The sequence below is a fragment of the Syngnathus scovelli genome, chromosome 1 (assembly GCF_024217435.2).
Source record: "Syngnathus scovelli strain Florida chromosome 1, RoL_Ssco_1.2, whole genome shotgun sequence".
Lineage (NCBI taxonomy): Eukaryota > Metazoa > Chordata > Actinopteri > Syngnathiformes > Syngnathidae > Syngnathus > Syngnathus scovelli.
This window is the reverse complement of record NC_090847.1, coordinates 22,300,697-22,316,696: the sequence shown is the minus strand read 5'-3', so window position 1 is coordinate 22,316,696 and position 16,000 is coordinate 22,300,697. Positions and strand designations below refer to the sequence as shown.

Genomic DNA, 16,000 nt, shown 5'->3' with positions numbered 1-16,000 from the left:
TGCTTTGGTGTCTGCCGGAGCGACTCGCGATATGCTGACCGAGATATGAGGGGAGTTTTCTTCATATCTTTCCCAAAGCCGTGGAAGAACCGAGAGAAATGCTTTCGCTGGGTAGAAGCTTGTAAACGCCAGGGATTTACAGTACCTAATGTCACCAAAGACACATATGCATGCATATATATATATATATATATATCTCATTGAGAATTATTCTCAAAGCATTCCCTGATCTTAAGCTCCCAAGAGAGCAAGGAAGAACTAAAAAAAAACGACTAAAAGAAAGAAATAGTCGTATTTTGTTTCATCGTATTTATATAGTTATCATAAATGTATTATTTATTCATTTAAAGGCCGGTCCGCGAAAATATTTCTGACATGTAACCGGTCCCTGGCGCAAAAAAGGTTTGGGGCACCATCGCTTGTGAGCTACTCCATAAAACCATATTTATTCCTAGCACTATAGCGAGTCTTCCATAGTATAGTGGTTAGTGCTCTAGTCTTTCACCCCAGCAACACGGGTTCGAATCTAAATAAGTTTCAAACATTTTATCTTAGAATATTTGCAACACAGTTGCTCGTGCGCTTTCCCATATAAAGCTAAGGGTTTGGTTTAGAGCTAGGGTGAGGGTTAGCGCGTGGTTTAGGGTTAGAGTAAGGGTTAGAGCTTATGTTAAAGCTAGAGTTAGGGTTAGGGTTAGAGCTAGGGTTAGGGTTGATGTTAGTATTAGGGTTACGGTTAGAGCTATGGTTAGGGTGAGAGCTAGGGTTAGGGCTAGAGCTAGGGTTAGAGCTAGGGTTAGGAATGGAGCTCGGGTTAGAGCTAGGGTTAGAGCAAGGGTTAGTGTTAGAGCTACGGTTAGCGTTAGAGCGAGGGTTAGAGCTAGCGTTAGTGCTAGGGTTAGAGTTAGAGCTAGGGCTAGGGTTAGAGGTAGTGTTAGGGTTAGAGCTAGGGTTAGAGCTAATATTAGAGCTAGGGTTAGAGCTAGGGTTAGAGCAAAGGTTAGTGTTAGCGCTACGGTTAGAGTTAGAGCGAGGGTTAGAGCTAGGGTTAGGGCTAGGATTAGAGCTAGGGTTAGGGGTAGAGCTAGGATTAGAGTTAGGGCTAGAGCTAGGGTTAGAGCTAGTGTTAGGGTTAGAGCTAGGGTTAGAGCTAGTGTTAGGGTTAGTGCTAGGGTTAGAGCTAGGGTTAGAGCTAGGGTTGGGGTTAGGGTTGAGGTTAGTATTAGGGTTAGTGTTAGGGTTAGAACTAGGGTTGGGGTTAGGGTTGAGGTTAGTATTAGGGTTAGTGTTAGGGTTACGGTTAGAGCTATGGTTAGGGTTAGAGTGAGAGCTAGGGTTAGTGCTAGGGTTAGAGCTAGAGCTAGGGTTAGAGCTATGGTTAGGGTTAGACAAAGGTTTAGAGCTAGGGTTAGAGCTAGTGTTAGGGTTAGAGCTAGTGTTAGGGTTAGAGCTAGGGTTAGAGCCAGGGTAAGCGTTAGGGGTAGGGTTAGAGCTAGGGTTAGAGCTAGGGTTAGAGCTAATATTAGAGCTAGGGTTAGAGCTAGGGTTAGAGCTAGGGTTAGAGTTAGGGTTAGTGTTAGCGCTACGGTTAGAGTTAGAGCGAGGGTTAGAGCTAGGGTTAGGGCTAGGGTTAGAGCTAGTGTTAGGGATAGAGCTAGGATTAGAGCTAGGGTTAGAGCTAGGGTTAGAGCTAGTGTTAGGGTTAGAGCTAGGGTTAGAGCTAGGGTTAGGGTTAGAGCTAGGGTTGGGGTTAGGGTTGAGGTTAGTATTAGGGTTACTGTTAGAGCTATGGTTAGGGTGAGAGCTAGGGTCAGTGCTAGGGTTAGAGCTAGGGTTAGAGCTAGTGTTAGAGCTAGGGTAAGAGTTAGGGGTAGGGTTGGAGCTAGGGTTAGAGCTAGGGTTAGGGTTAGAGCTAGGGTTAGAGCTAGGGTTGGGGTTAGGGTTGAGGTTAGTATTAGGGTTAGTGTTAGGGTTGCGGTTAGAGCTATGGTTAGGGTTAGGGTGAGACCTAGGGTTAGTGCTAGGGTTAGAGCTAGAGCTAGGGTTAGAGCTAGGGTTAAGGCTAGGACTAGGGTTAGAGCTAAAGTCAGGGTTAGAGCTAGGGCTAGAGCTATGGTTAGGGCTAGGGTTAGAGCTAATGTTAGGGTTAGAGCTAGTGTTAGGGTTAGAGCTAGGGTTAGAGCTAGTGTTAGAGCTGGGGTAAGCGTTACGGGTAGGGTTAGAGCTAGGGTTAGAGCTAGGGTTAGAGCTAGGGTTAGAGCTAGGGTTAGAGCTAGGGTTAGAGCTCGGAATAGGGTTAGAGCTAGGGTTAGAGCTAGTGTTAGGGTTAGAGCTAGGGTTAGAGCTAGTGTTAGAGCTAGGGTTGGGGTTAGGGTTGAGGTTAGTATTAGGGTTAGTGTTAGAGCTATGGTTAGGGTTAGGGTGAGAGCTAGGGTTAGGGTATGAGCTAGGGTTGGGGTTAGAGCTAGGGTTGGGGCTAGGGTTAGGGTTAATATTAAAGCTAGGGTTAGGGTTATAGAGATAGGGTTAGAGCTAGGATTAGAGCTAGGGTTGGGTTGAGGTTAGGGTTAGAGCTAGGGTTAGGGTTAGAGCTAGGGTTAGGGCTAGGACTAGGGTTAGGCTTAGATCTAGGGTTAGAGCTAGGGTTAGAGTTAGACCTAGGGTTAGGGCTAGGGTTAGTGTTAGAGCTAGGGTTAGGGTTAGTGTTAGAGCTAGGGTTAGGGTTAGTGCTAGGGTTTGGGCTAGGGTTAGGGTTTGGGCTAGGGTTAGAGCTAGGGTTAGAGCTAGGGTTAGAGCTAGGATTAGGGTTAGGGTTAGAGCTAGGGTTAGAGCTAGGGTTAGGGCTAGGACTAGGGTTAAGGTTAGAGCTAGGGTTAGAGCTAGGGTTCGGGTTAGGGTTGTGCTAGGGTTAGAGCTAGGATTAGAGCTAGGGCTAGGGTTAGGGTTAGAGCTAGGGTTAGGGTTTGAGCTAGGGTTAGGGTTAGAGCTAGGGTTAGAGCTAGGGTTAGGGTTAGAGCTAGGGTTAGAGCTAGGGTTAGAGCTAAGGTTAGGGTTAGAGTTAGGGTTAGGGTCAGAGCTAGAGCTAGGGTTAGAGCTAGGGTTAGGGTTAGAGCTAAGGTTAGGGTTAGAGCTAGGGTTAGGGTCAGACTAGGGTTAGGGTTAGAGCTAGGGTTAGGGTTAGACCTAGGGTTAGAGCTAAGGTTAGGGTTAGAGCTAGGGTTAGAGCTAGGGCTAGGGTTAGAGCTAGGGTTAGGGTTTGAGCTAGCGTTAGGGTTAGTGCAAGGGTTAGAGCTAGGGTTAGGGTTAGAGTTAGAGCCAGGATCCATAAAACCATGTATATTCTATGCAATGTGAGTGTAGTGAGTGTAGTGGGTTGACTCTCACCCCAGTGAGACCTAAAACATTTTATCATAGAAAAATTTGCAACACAGTTGCTCGTCTGCTGCCCCATATAACCATTATAACTATTTGCTTGTGAGCTGATCCATAAAACCATATATATTCCTTGCAATATGAGTGAGGATTCCATAGTGCTGTGGGTAGTACTCTGGACTCTCACCCCAGCAACCTGGGTTCAAATCCCAGTAAGACCTAGAATATTTTATCATAGAAAAATTTGCAACACAGTTGCCTGTGTGCTGCCCCATATAACCGTTATAACTATTTGCTTGTGAGCTGCTCCATAAAACCATATAGATTCCATGTAACGTAAGCGAGGGTGCCATAGGGTAGAGAGTCCGTGTGATCCCCTCGATAAGTGCACCTGCGTGAAAAGTTTTAGCTACTGCAGAATGTGAAAATGACCAAAAACTTTTCACGCAGGTGGCCTTAATGAGGGAATCTTGGAAAACATGTTGGAATGCGGCCCCGAGGACTAGAGCTTGACACCTGTGACCTTTGACCATGATATTTCCCTAATAAAGTGGCCTGTTATTCGGTACACTTGAAAATGGCAGTGTACCTACTGGAGTGTCCGTGTGATTCCCTCGTTAAGTGCACCTGCGTGAAAAGTTTTAGCTCCTGTCGAACGTAAAAATGACCAAAAACTTTTCACGCAGGTGCACTTAACGAGGGACTCTTAGAAAACATGTTGGAATGCGTCCCCGAGGACTAGAGCTTGACACCTGTGACCATTGACCATGATATTTCCCTAATAAAGTGGCCTGTTATTAGGTACACTTGAAAATGGCGATGTACCTAATGGAGTGTCTGTGTGATTCCCTCGTTAAGTGCACCTGCGTGAAAAGTTTTAGCTCCTGCAGAACGTGAAAATGACCAAAAACTTTTCACGCAGGTGCACTTAACGAGGGAATCTTGGAAAACGTGTTGGAATGCGGCCCCGAGGACTCGAGCTTGACACCTGTTACTTTGATATTTCCCTAATAAAGTGGCCTGTTATTAGGTACACTTGAAAATGGCGATCTAATGGAGTGTCCAAGTGACGACAAAACAGTGCAGACGACCAAGGACTTCCAGGTCGAAATAGCCGACTGGATAATGACGTGGGCTCTTGCTCAGTAAGAACTTGGTTCAATCCCAGGTGTGAGGATGTACATAAATGTGCTTTTATTGTGCAATTAACCCTTTATTTATTTATTTATTTATTTATTTATTTTTTACCTCGTGTAGTGTACCTATTGAAGTGCCCATGAGGTGTACCTACACATATTGTCATAGAATGTCTGATTTTTATGTTTTAATTAGCGAATAAAAAATCAAGGAATAAAACACAAGACAAGTTTTAACATAAATGTTTATTAAAAACAATAATAATAATATTAAAAGCAAATTTCAAACCAGCAATCTAATGCGAAATTGCAGTAGATATATTGGATAACAATGTTTAGGCGTATATATGCATACACATTATTTAAAAACTACTATAAGTGTTACATTGTATCGTACAGTGTTTACCAGCTCAGTGCATTTGTGTTAGAGTGCCTGCCCTGAGATTGGGAGGTTGTGGGTTTAAACCTCGGCCGGATCATACTGGAGACTATAAAAATGGTACCCATTTCTTCCCTGCTTGGTACTCAGTGTAAGGGGTTGAAATGGGGCTCCGCTGCTGCTCACTATCATATTAATTTATAAAATCAAGATTACCAAGATTACCCAATAATAGTAATTTGTAAAAAATTTTTTTTAAAAATGACATTTTTTCTGATTTTTTAAAAAAAAAATCCATCCTCAAAAATAAAAAAATATCTGGGGTGAAAACAAAAAAAGTAGAAACAAAATCCACCCCCAAAAAATAAATCTAAAAAAACTGAACAAAAAATAAAAACAAAAAATCCCCCCCAAAATTAGAAAAAAACAAATTAACACATAAATCTCCCTGATTTTTTTTTTTAAATTTGAAAAAAAAATCCCCCCAAAAAATTAGAAAAAAAACCCAGAATTTTTTTTTTTTAAAAATCGAAAAGAAATCCCCCAATTCTTTTTTAAAGATTAAAAAAAAATTAACAAAAAAATTCCCCAAAAAATCGCCCCCCCCAAAAAAATGAAAAAAAATCTGAAAAAAGTTTTGGAAAATTTCAACCCAAAAAATCCCCCCTCCCCCCCCAAAAAAATCCCCCACAAAAAATTAGAAAAAAAATTAAAAAATAAATGCCCCAAAAAATCCCCCAATTTTTTTGTTAAAGATTTGAAAAAAAATTAACAAAAAAATTCCCCCAAAAATCGCCCCCCCCAAAAAAATGAAAAAAAATCTGAAAAAATTTTGGGAAAATTTCAACCCAAAAAATCCCCCCTCCCCCCCAAAAAAAAAATCCCCCACAAAAAATTAGAAAAAAAAATAAAAAATAAATGCCCAAAAAAACTCCCCCAATTTTTTTTAAAGATTTGAAAAAAAATTAACAAAAAAATTCCCCCAAAAATCGCCCACCCCAAAAAAAAAACAAAAAAAATCTCAAAGAATTTTGGGAAAATTTCAACCCAAAAAATCTCCCCTCCCCCCCAAAAAAAAATCCCCCACAAAAAATTAGAAAAAAAAATAAAAAATAAATGCCCAAAAAAAATCCCCCCAGAAACATAAAAAAAATATCTGTAAAAAAAAAAAAGACAAAATTTTTTTCCTCCAAAAAAATAGAAAAAAAAAATCAGAAAAAAAAATTAATAAATCACCCTGAAAATTATACCCCAAACATTTTTTAAAAAAATCAAGAAAAAAAATCCCAAATTTCTTTTTAGAAAAAATTGAAAAAAAAATAAAAACAAAAAATCCTCCCAAAAAAATTGAAAAGAAAAATAGGAAATAAAATCCCCAATTTTTTTAAAACAAAATCTGAAAAATAAAAAATAAAAACAAAAATATCCCCACCAAAAAAACAAATCCCCAAAAAGTACCCCCAAAAATTAGAAAAGAAATCTGAAATTTAAAAAAAAAAAATAGAAAAAAAATCCCCAAATATTTTTAAAACAAAATCTGAAAAATAAAAAATAACCCTCCCAAAAAATTAGAAAAAAAATCTGATTTTTTTAAAAAAAATCTGACAAAAAATAAAAACAAAGAATCCCCCCCCCCCAAAAAAAATATAAAAAAACCTGAAAAAAATCCCCCAATTTAAACCCCCCCCCCCCCAAAAAAACTATTTTCCCCAAAAAGTAGTAGTTTCTTTTTTTTAAAAAAAAAAAGATCCCCCCCGAAAATATCTGAAAAAAAAGGTTAATCACCCCCCCAAAAAATTCTGGATATAGAAATTGAAAAATCCCCCCAAACCCCCCCCCCAAAATAAAAAATAATCAGAGAAAAGACAAATCCAACATTTAAAAAAAAAATCAGAAAAAAGAAATTAAAAAATCTGCCCCAAAAATATTTTTAAAAATCTCCCCCAATAAACCAAATCAAAAAATTCAAAAACAAAATCTGAACATCAAAAGAATTAAAATCCCCCAAAAAACAAAAGAAGAAATCTAAAAAAAATCACCAAAAAATAACCCCCCCAAAAAAAATTCCCCCCCCAAAAAATTTTTTGAAAAATTAAAAAACAATATCTTAAAAAAATTAAACAAAAATCTGAAAAAAAATCCCCAAAATTTTGTTTTAAAATCTGAAAAACATAAAAACCAAAAAAAAATTCCTTATAAATTAACCCACCCCCCAAAAAAATACCCACAAAAAATTTGAAAAAAAGTCTGAAATTTTTTTTTAAGAAATAAAACCCCAAAAAAATCACTCATAAAAAAAATATTTATATCTAAAAAAATAGTTAAATCCCCCAAAAAATAAATCCCCCTTTAATTAAAAAAAAAAAAATCCCCACAAAAATCTAAAAAAAAAAATCTGAAAAAAAAATTAAAAAATAAATCTCCCCCAAAAAACTCAAAGGATTCAAGGTCAAATATCTTCACCAAACAAGACCACCTTCCCTAACATCTTGTGAATGTTTGAACACTGCAGCCTCACGCCTACGTCTTTCACCTAACACATTTTCAGTATACTGAACTATTTAAATTTACTGCTAATCTGAACTCAAAGAAAATTAAAAAACAAAAATCCCCCAAAATTATTTAAAAAAAACTAAAATTAAAAAAAAATATTAAAATAAAAAAAATCCCCCCAAAAGTTAAAAATATCTGGAAAAAAATCCCCCCCCAAAAAATCTGAAAAATAAAATAAAAAAAAATCCCCCCTCAAAAAACAAAAAAATATATAAACAGAGAAAAAATAAAACAATTTTTAATTTTGTTTTAATTTTTTTATTATTATCTTTACATATTTTTCCTATTTCAGAAGTGTAAAGACATGCTAACCTCTGGTCCACCGTGACTCCCGCTTTTTCTTTTTTTCCCCAAGGCTTTCAATTAAAACTCGATCTCCATAAAGACGAAAATGTAAGAGTTATACAAGCGACAAGACTGGAGCGTGAGGAGGCCCATTTGTGGCCTCAGCATTATTGCAGGCTGCAGAGGAAGCCCTGCCGGCAGGCTCAGGCCCAAAGCCACACAAGTTCCTTTTTTAAACACATGAGGGCGTGCTGGCGCAGCGCTTCAAGGCGTATTTATGTTGTAAAACCCCAAAAGACCAAGTCAGTATTTAGTCGTGGCATGCTGGCGTTCCGTTCTATCGTCGACACGCACAACAAAACTGGACAGCGACAATGAGCACACTAAAACATTCATCAAGTTTCTTCCTCCAGGCCGCTGTCAGCGAATGATGAAATGTGCGGCCTCCTCTTCTTCTCTGCCTGTTCAAAGCTGTGAGTAAGCGTAAGCAAGACACTCGGGGGCCGACCGCAGTGGAGACGGTGGCGGAGTTCACAGAGGGCTACAGAGGTCAGCACGTCTGCAGATGTGCAGTTACGTGCTCGTGTTCTGTGAACAGGGATGACGAGGAAGAAAATGGCTTTTTGTACGAATGCCGAGTCAGACATTCACATTTAAGCAGAAGGACTCACTCACACACATTTTGAGGAAAAGACAGATGACACAAGTCTACTTGTTAGGTAAACTTCAACCCCCACCCTGGACCACAGAAACAATAAGGTGAAAGACGTGGGCGTGAGCTGCAGTGTTCAAACATTCACAAGTTGTTAGGGAAGGCTGAACGGTGGTCACTTCTTGTTTGGTGAAGACATTTCACCTTGAATCCATAAAGTTTCAATCCTAAATTTTAGACATGCAGTCTGCCAAGAAACGCGTCTGTGAGCGTGTCCCAAAACATTCATCATCCCAAAGATAAATTGGCCACCAAGGAGCTGTTTTGATTCCAGGAAAAGGAACGACCTCTTGCCATGCAGGACGGCCTTTCACCAGCCACACCTGATAACTATAATGACATCCCCAATGTGACCACCACAAGAGGAAACACCAGAAACGGACATAAATAGGGAGACACCACATTGACCGTAATTTCCCATGAATAACACACACGCCCCCACCCAAATCACCCTTAAAAAAAACTTCTAAAATAATACAACCTCCTGATTTGCTGGAGCGGTCTGATGCAGCTGTAGAAAAGTGAGTAAAACGGTATTAGGAAATCCCCATAAAATGCGAGACTACAACAGAACTGGTCCAAATCCAATCTGAAGTTTTCGTTTTGTGTGTTCCTAGATCCTCGTGCAATGCGAGGGGTTGATTTTGGATTCTGTTTTTTTGTAAAAAAAAAAAAAAGAAAAAAAGCACATTACTCACACATTAGATTAGAGTAAAAGTTAGAATTTAAGAAGGTTGGTTTTGGATTAAAAGTGAAACGTCTTCAAGAGCCAAGGGTGTCCGCTTGCCTCCATTCAACTTTCACAGATTACCACGACCTGGATGATCCTCACAAGTCGTTGGTGAGACATAAACAAGTATTTGTTCACATGGCACACATCAAAGCGTCTGTGGCGAGTCCGTGTGAGTCAGCGATGACAGCGACCAGTCCGGAGGCGGCGTAGGTGGATTGGACGGCGGCTGCAAGTCTTCGCCGGGCCTCCTCGCCTGGTGGGGGCTCCACTCGCATGCTGGCTTTCTTCTCACGCTCCTCAGGCTCTTCCGCTTGGGCTTGCGCGAGCGCCGCTTCCTATCGTCTGCGTGCTCGCTCAGCGCGTCCGACGACTCGTCGATGTATGCCAAGTTCTCGCCGAAAAAGTCCAAGAGCCCCGTGGAGTAGGGTGGAAGAGCGGGCAAATGGGGGACGGAACTCTGATTGTTCTCCCCACATCTTACCTCCTCTTGGAGGTTTATTTTATCTCCTTCCGCTTCAAGTGCACGGTGAGCCTGGAACTTACGTAGAACCGAGAAAGACCAAGACGCAGAAGAAATGTCGGATCTGGAGTCCAAGTCTGATCCTGAGAAAGAGGCATCCTGTACAGCGGCTTCGGGGGAGTCCAGCTCGGAGGCGGACGGAGCCGCGGGAAGGGAGAAGGAGCGTGTGAGGAGATGGGGTAAGGAGTGACGTGCAACCTGCTGACGCAAAGCAGCAGACGGCTCGGACGGCTTGGCCCTTGGCATTGTGCCGCCGCCAACCACGGGCCTTCCCCTCACCTTGGTCATCATGATCATCTCCGGGGAGGAGCCCAGCCCCTCCAGCCGACTCATGGAGCTGGACAGGCCGGCCCAGTGGCCGGGGAGGTGCCCGTTCTCCGAGCCCCCCCGGGCCCAGTAGCCTAGCGTGACCTGAGCTCCGCGGCGGATGCGCCGACGCTCGCTGCGCTTCCAGCGCCGGCGTTGCAAGAGGAACGGGTCATTGAACTCCAGAGGGTTGGGAATACGGAAATCCTTGGACATGTGCTGCGTCCAGTCGGTGGCGTGAGCGCGCAGCTCCTCCATCTGATGTGAGAAGAAACATCAACCGCTCAAAGGGTTGAAAATACAAAATCCTAAAACCGTGTGTCTGTGTGTGTCTCGCCTCAGCGCGGGTCCTCTTGGAGAGCACACGCAGCCAGTTGCCAATCATGGTGAGGATGGAGGCAAAGTAGGCCAGACCGAATACGATCCACAACCACACAAGAGGTTTGAAGAACAGGCCGCCAGCGTGACTACCATCTCGATGCACACGTGAACACACACACAATTTCCAATTGTGTCTCTTAAGATGTGATTCTTTGAACTAAAACTGTTTGGCAATTCCTTGCCTTTCCACCAAGAATTTCACTGAGTGGTTGAAGGGCCATATATTCTTTTTAATCAAATGCGCACCAAAATCTGTTCTGATAAAGAAAACTTTCCTACCTGGCACGTAGTCTCCGAAGCCCACCGTAGTGAGTGTGATGACCACAAAGTAGAGCGACTCCAGGAAGGACCAGCCCTCCGACTTCTGAAAGACGACCGTGGGCACGGCCAAGAAAATGAGGCAGCCGATCAGGATGGACAGCACGGCTGAGATGACGCGCACCGTCGTGGGACGCACATGACGCTTCTACCATGCACACACACAAACAAGGCAGCAAACACGCATGAGGGATGAAAAAAAAGCATGCTCATCAGTGTAATGAGGAGGCTGAAAATGATGCAAACAATCCTCTTTGCCACTAGATGCCGCCAAATTTTTGTCTAAATAGAAAAGTGGTCATCAGTGTGAAACCAAGTAAATCTTGGTGATGAGAGCTGAAATTTGTTTCCCAAGCAGAACAGAACCCTTCTCACCAGAAAGAGGGTCTCGATCTTGGCCACCGCCCTTCGAAGCACAGTGCCCATGTGGTCACCTACTCCGGCCAGCAGGATGCCAAACATGGGAATGCCTACAAGAGCATAGCACACGCAGAAGAGCTGTCCGTACCACGTGCGAGGAGACAGGTTCCCAAAACCTGGAGGAGCAAAGACGGCAGGATTCACGAGGATGTAACGCTCGTGTTGGCGGTTTAAGCCAACCTATGGTGGTGATGATGGCGCCGCAGAAAAAGAAGGCCGAGGCTACGTCCCAGCGCGTGGTGAAGTTGCTGGAGAGGCTGCTCACCTCCAGGCCCGCTTCCACCGCAGACGCCACTCCCTGAGTGACATGCATAAAAAATTTGAGACACGCAAGAGTTAGGCCACAGTCTTTTAAAAAGCAACATGTAAAATAACATCAGGCCTGCTGCAAAGTGCATGCCACAACAGTAGGTGACACTACTACTCACATAAGTCACTACAGCCGACCAGAAATGTGGACAAACTACCACTGAGACAATTGGACAATTATTCAAATTTAGACAATTGCCTCATTAAAATTTTTATCTAAAACGGCGAAGAAATTATTCAATCGGAAAAGACCATTTTGACCTTAAAGACAATTATTCAAATTTTGATCTATTTGGAAATGAACATAAAAAGGTACAACGTAGAAGGAAGAATGGAGTGCTTGTGTCCTCTGATACCTTCACCAGCTTGTAGAATTCCCGCTCACTCACGCAGGAGTGATTGCTCAGGAAGTCGTTCTTGGCGACGAGCAGCTGCTGGAACTTATTGCTCTCCTCGGAGGCCTCCAAGTTTTGAAAGACCAGCGCTCCCATGCCCAGGTAGAGCACCACCCCGAACAGGAGGGCCAGGACCGTGGTGCAGCGCATGTTGTCCGGCCCCCTTCCGGGGTTAGAGGTCGGGGGATGTGGCGACGCTCGCACTCAGGATACACTTGGGGCACAGCTGGTCATAAACAGGAAGTTCCTTTTGGAGGCCGCTGTATGTGTAAACATGCACCACGGGTGCTGACTTTCATCAATGTGTGCGTGCGTCACGCCAGCGTTGTGCTGGCGGGAAGCTGAGTCCCCTGAGGATGTTTCCATGAACGCTAGGTGAGAAGTCGCACATTGATGATGTCAATTTTGATATTATATCATTTATATATATATAATAATAATCAAATTTATATTGTTTCAAAATTTTCAATATGGAAATTTCACCGCAACGTGAACTCCTTGCTACTTGCTTAATTTGCTTAACTTACTTAATTTATTATTATTCCTAATAATTATATCGCAAAATATGCTCATCATGGAAGAAGGTTAAGGTTCAGCAGCAGGTGAAATGTCATAGTAATTTATAACAAATGGTCAAATCTGTATTGGACAGCTCAGATAAAATTATGGTTTGGTGAGTTAGTGCTTAGCATGTCTGCTTCACAGTTCTGGTGCTCAGGATTCAAATCTCATCTTAACATGAGAGGAGTTTGTATGGTTTCCCTACATGTGCCCCTGCCCTTGTGACTTAAATATGAATTTGACTGGTTTACAGCAAAAGTTAAAAATGTTCTTTACAATATTATAGAATGTTGTTAGTACCCCCATCTGTCCTAATACGATCAAAACATAAGTAATTTTTTTTTAGCTTCATTGACAACTCCAAATTGACTATTTGAATGTTTTCCTTTGTGCCAACCAGTCCAGGGTGTCAGTCCAGGTCAACCTGGTGAGGATAAGATCTATAGAAAATGGATGATTGCCAATCACATTCTGTTTTTGCTTCCTCGGCGAGGAAGCTCTGGATTTGTATGAAACTTCCTTTAAAGATCCGAGATAGCGCCGCCGTTGCCCGTTGATTCTTTTAGCAGGTGAGCGATTTACGTTAAAGCCTCCATGGGAGCCTCGTTGTTTCTCACAGTGCTTCGGTTTCACAATAAAAACACACGAGCCAACACAATAGTGAAATATTCTCACAGTGAGAGGAAGCTATTGTGACGTGTTTCTCGAGTGTGCCGCTTAAAATGATCTGATTTCACTTTATTAGTGAGGAAAAGTGCGGATGGTTGTTTGTCTCTGTGTGCCCTGCGATTGGCTGGCAACCGGTTCAGGGTGTCCCCCGCCTACTGCCCGTTGACCCCCGTGGGGACTAAGCGGTTCAGAAGATGGATGGATGGATGGATGGATGGACAGTTTAGAGGATTTTTAATTTTATTTTAATGTTTTCTTTTAAGTCTCTTGATTACAGACGTTCACCTGTGGCTCCACAATGCACAAATGGGGAGTTTTTAGTTCATCTGCGTATCTATGCCAATAACGTAGTGACAGACAGAATCACTATATGCTCTCTCAAACGATGGTCTAAGGTCCATAATTAACCTGTGTCCACATTTTGTGACATTTCTGTTGCGAACATTTCTTCCCAATGAGAAATATGTGCCTTGGTTGACCAAAGAAGACTACAGACGTCAATGAAGTAAGTACCTTTAGGCTCTGAAGTCAGGAGTTCATCCCATGTTAGGTCAGCTGATGAGCTCTGTTGGGCTTCGCCGGGGACCTTCAACAAAAGAAGATTCAGCACATTCAATGAACTTGGGAAAAAAAAAGTGAGCCGTTACAGACTGCATACTGTGACGTTAACTGTAGGGGGGGAAATTGTGTTTGAGTCTTATCAGCACTTTGAACTGTGTTTACCTCGTCAATAGAACTCCCTTGCCTTGGTCTCCCACATAGAACTTTGACAATGTCCGACATTTGCCAGAGTCTTGCACACTGTTAGCATTTGGCGCTAACTGAGCGGGAGGCCTTTGCTTGTCTAACTGTGACACTTGCTAGTTATCACTGTCCTAAACGCGCGCTGGGTGGCAGAGTTTGCAATTGTTCTTTGTCTGAACGGCAGTGAGTGAGCTCATGCGAAAATAAACAACAGAGCAGCTGGGCCGGCATACTAAATCGTAAAAAAAAAAAAAAAGCACGGGACTGAGGGAAGACCTGCACGTGAGATGGATGCACAGGCTTAAGACAAAGTTCAGGTTTGTTTTAGCATCACTGAAGGCTCACTTTCAAGACTTACTAACCCTAAATTGCAATATTTTACGTATATTTTTCACGTTACGATCAGGATTCACTGTCTTTTAATTCTATCTAAAAGGTGTTTTTCCTACTCTGGGTTGTTTCTTTACAGTTAATGCAAGTGCTAGATGTAACTATTGCTACTGTGACATTTTAATTCCAGTCAATGGATAAATGGAAATAATATATTTATAGATCTATCTTGAAGTCACTAATAGACATGCAGATTGGGGGTTTTAATTTAAGACTGCTATCTGGCTCTGATTATGTATAATATATATATATATATATATATATATATATATATATATATATATATATATATATATATATATATATATATATATATATATATATATATAATGATGCTAGCTGTTTTGCCTGTGAAATGGGAACATTGTGCAGGTGTAATGACACCAAACCCGTGGGAAATTATTTTAAAAAAATGCCAGCGAAAACTGCAACATTTCACCAACTGCGTATGCTCTGTAACATACTTTTTAATGCTTTAAAAACAACTAACCATTGTGCCTACAGCTGCAGAGATTCAGATTATCTGTGGGTTAAATTGGACCCATTAAAGAATTTTGCTTTAATTCCTCTGCCATAATACAAAGTGAGAAACGTGAGAAACAGCAGCATACATGATCAAACAAAGATTTCTGACTGTATAAATGAAAGAATATCTCCACTGAAGGAAACTCGTCTTACCTTGACTTTGGTGAAACTTGAATCCAGCTCGGTCCAACCCAACGCATGTGTCGTTCTCTGGCCCTGCAGCGCTCAGTCAGGGGCTGTGTTTGGCGCGCGTGTGTATGTGTGTGTGTTTATTGTGAACATGCATGTGTGTTTTCTCCTTGGAAGGTGTTTCCCCTATTCTTGTGACCCTACATCACTCTGACAGGGGGAGAAGACTAGAGGAGGAGCAGGGGGACATTACAGGCTCTGCGATTTCCTGAGATGGATATGTGTGTGTGAGTGTGTGTGCGTGTGTGTGTTCATTGGTAGGAGTGTGGAGAGGGGCCGGCAAACAAAAAAGTGACACTTGGCTCGTCTGAGGCAGAGTTATGGCTGATGAAATAAAACAGCAAGTTCCAACGCCAAATTTAGCAGGAATGTGAATATTATGTGAAGAAATATAAAACGGTGTAGCTGGGAATGAGAGGGCCAAAAGGGAGAAGGAGAAGACAGCCAGAAATGGCGGTGGGAATGAGCCCTTTCATCAAGATATTCCACTTCAATTCATAGGAGGCGCCATCTTATGGGAGGCGCTTGAAGGCAGCAGGGACAAAAAGGGATAAAACATTAACTTTACGTGGTTGCAGTTGGACAAGATTGACCATCCCCTACAGCTTTTATGATATTTGAGTTTTATGAAATGAGTGTTTCAAGATAAAAAAAAATCACTCTGGCCATTAATAAATGGATGCAGAACATGAAGAATATAATAACAAAAAATATCCCATTAAAAAAAAAAAAAATCAAAATATCACAATATGCATTTTCTTTTTTTTTCTAAAGTGCCCCTGATCTAAATTTTTATGATGCTCAAGTTGTTAACAACATTATGCTACATTTTGATTACGGCAGAATTTATTGTTTATTTAATTTTTCACTAACATGGTTGTGTCTCGTCCTTTTTGCTTTTGCTTTTTTTATGCATAATTTGCAATTGGAGCATAGTTGCACTACCTAGTGGAGCAGTAAGTGTATTGCAAGTGCCATTCTGACAAGCAAATGATGCGTTTGTGATTGATACCTGTGTATTTGTTTAAAATTTGTTTATAAAATATATACATTGCAAAACAAACTATCTTCGACAAATGCATGCAAAAAATGTCTGCGATTTG

The 16,000-nt window shown here is 41.7% G+C and overlaps 1 protein-coding gene across 2 annotated transcripts; it reads right to left on the bottom strand.

The window, feature by feature from the left end:
• Positions 1–7,675: 7,675 nt before the first annotated feature.
• kcnk4a (potassium channel, subfamily K, member 4a) lies at positions 7,676–15,971 on the bottom strand. 2 transcript variants are annotated; one of them, XR_011086001.1, is made up of 9 exons: positions 14,862–15,971; positions 13,563–13,635; positions 11,781–12,045; positions 11,296–11,413; positions 11,071–11,231; positions 10,657–10,843; positions 10,339–10,470; positions 8,403–10,259; positions 7,676–8,313 (listed from the first exon to the last, which is right to left on the bottom strand). XR_011086001.1 is itself a non-coding variant. In XM_049744557.2 (8 exons), the coding sequence occupies exons 3-8, from the start codon at positions 11,967–11,969 to the stop codon at positions 9,316–9,318; spliced, it is 1,731 nt and encodes a 576-aa protein (XP_049600514.1). In that variant the 5' UTR covers positions 11,970–12,045; positions 13,563–13,635; positions 14,862–15,971; the 3' UTR covers positions 7,676–9,315. The 2 variants fall into 2 exon arrangements, 1 of the variants encoding a protein (XP_049600514.1); XM_049744557.2 differs by having other exon boundaries at positions 7,676–10,259.
• Between the last annotated feature and the right edge of the window lie 29 nt (positions 15,972–16,000).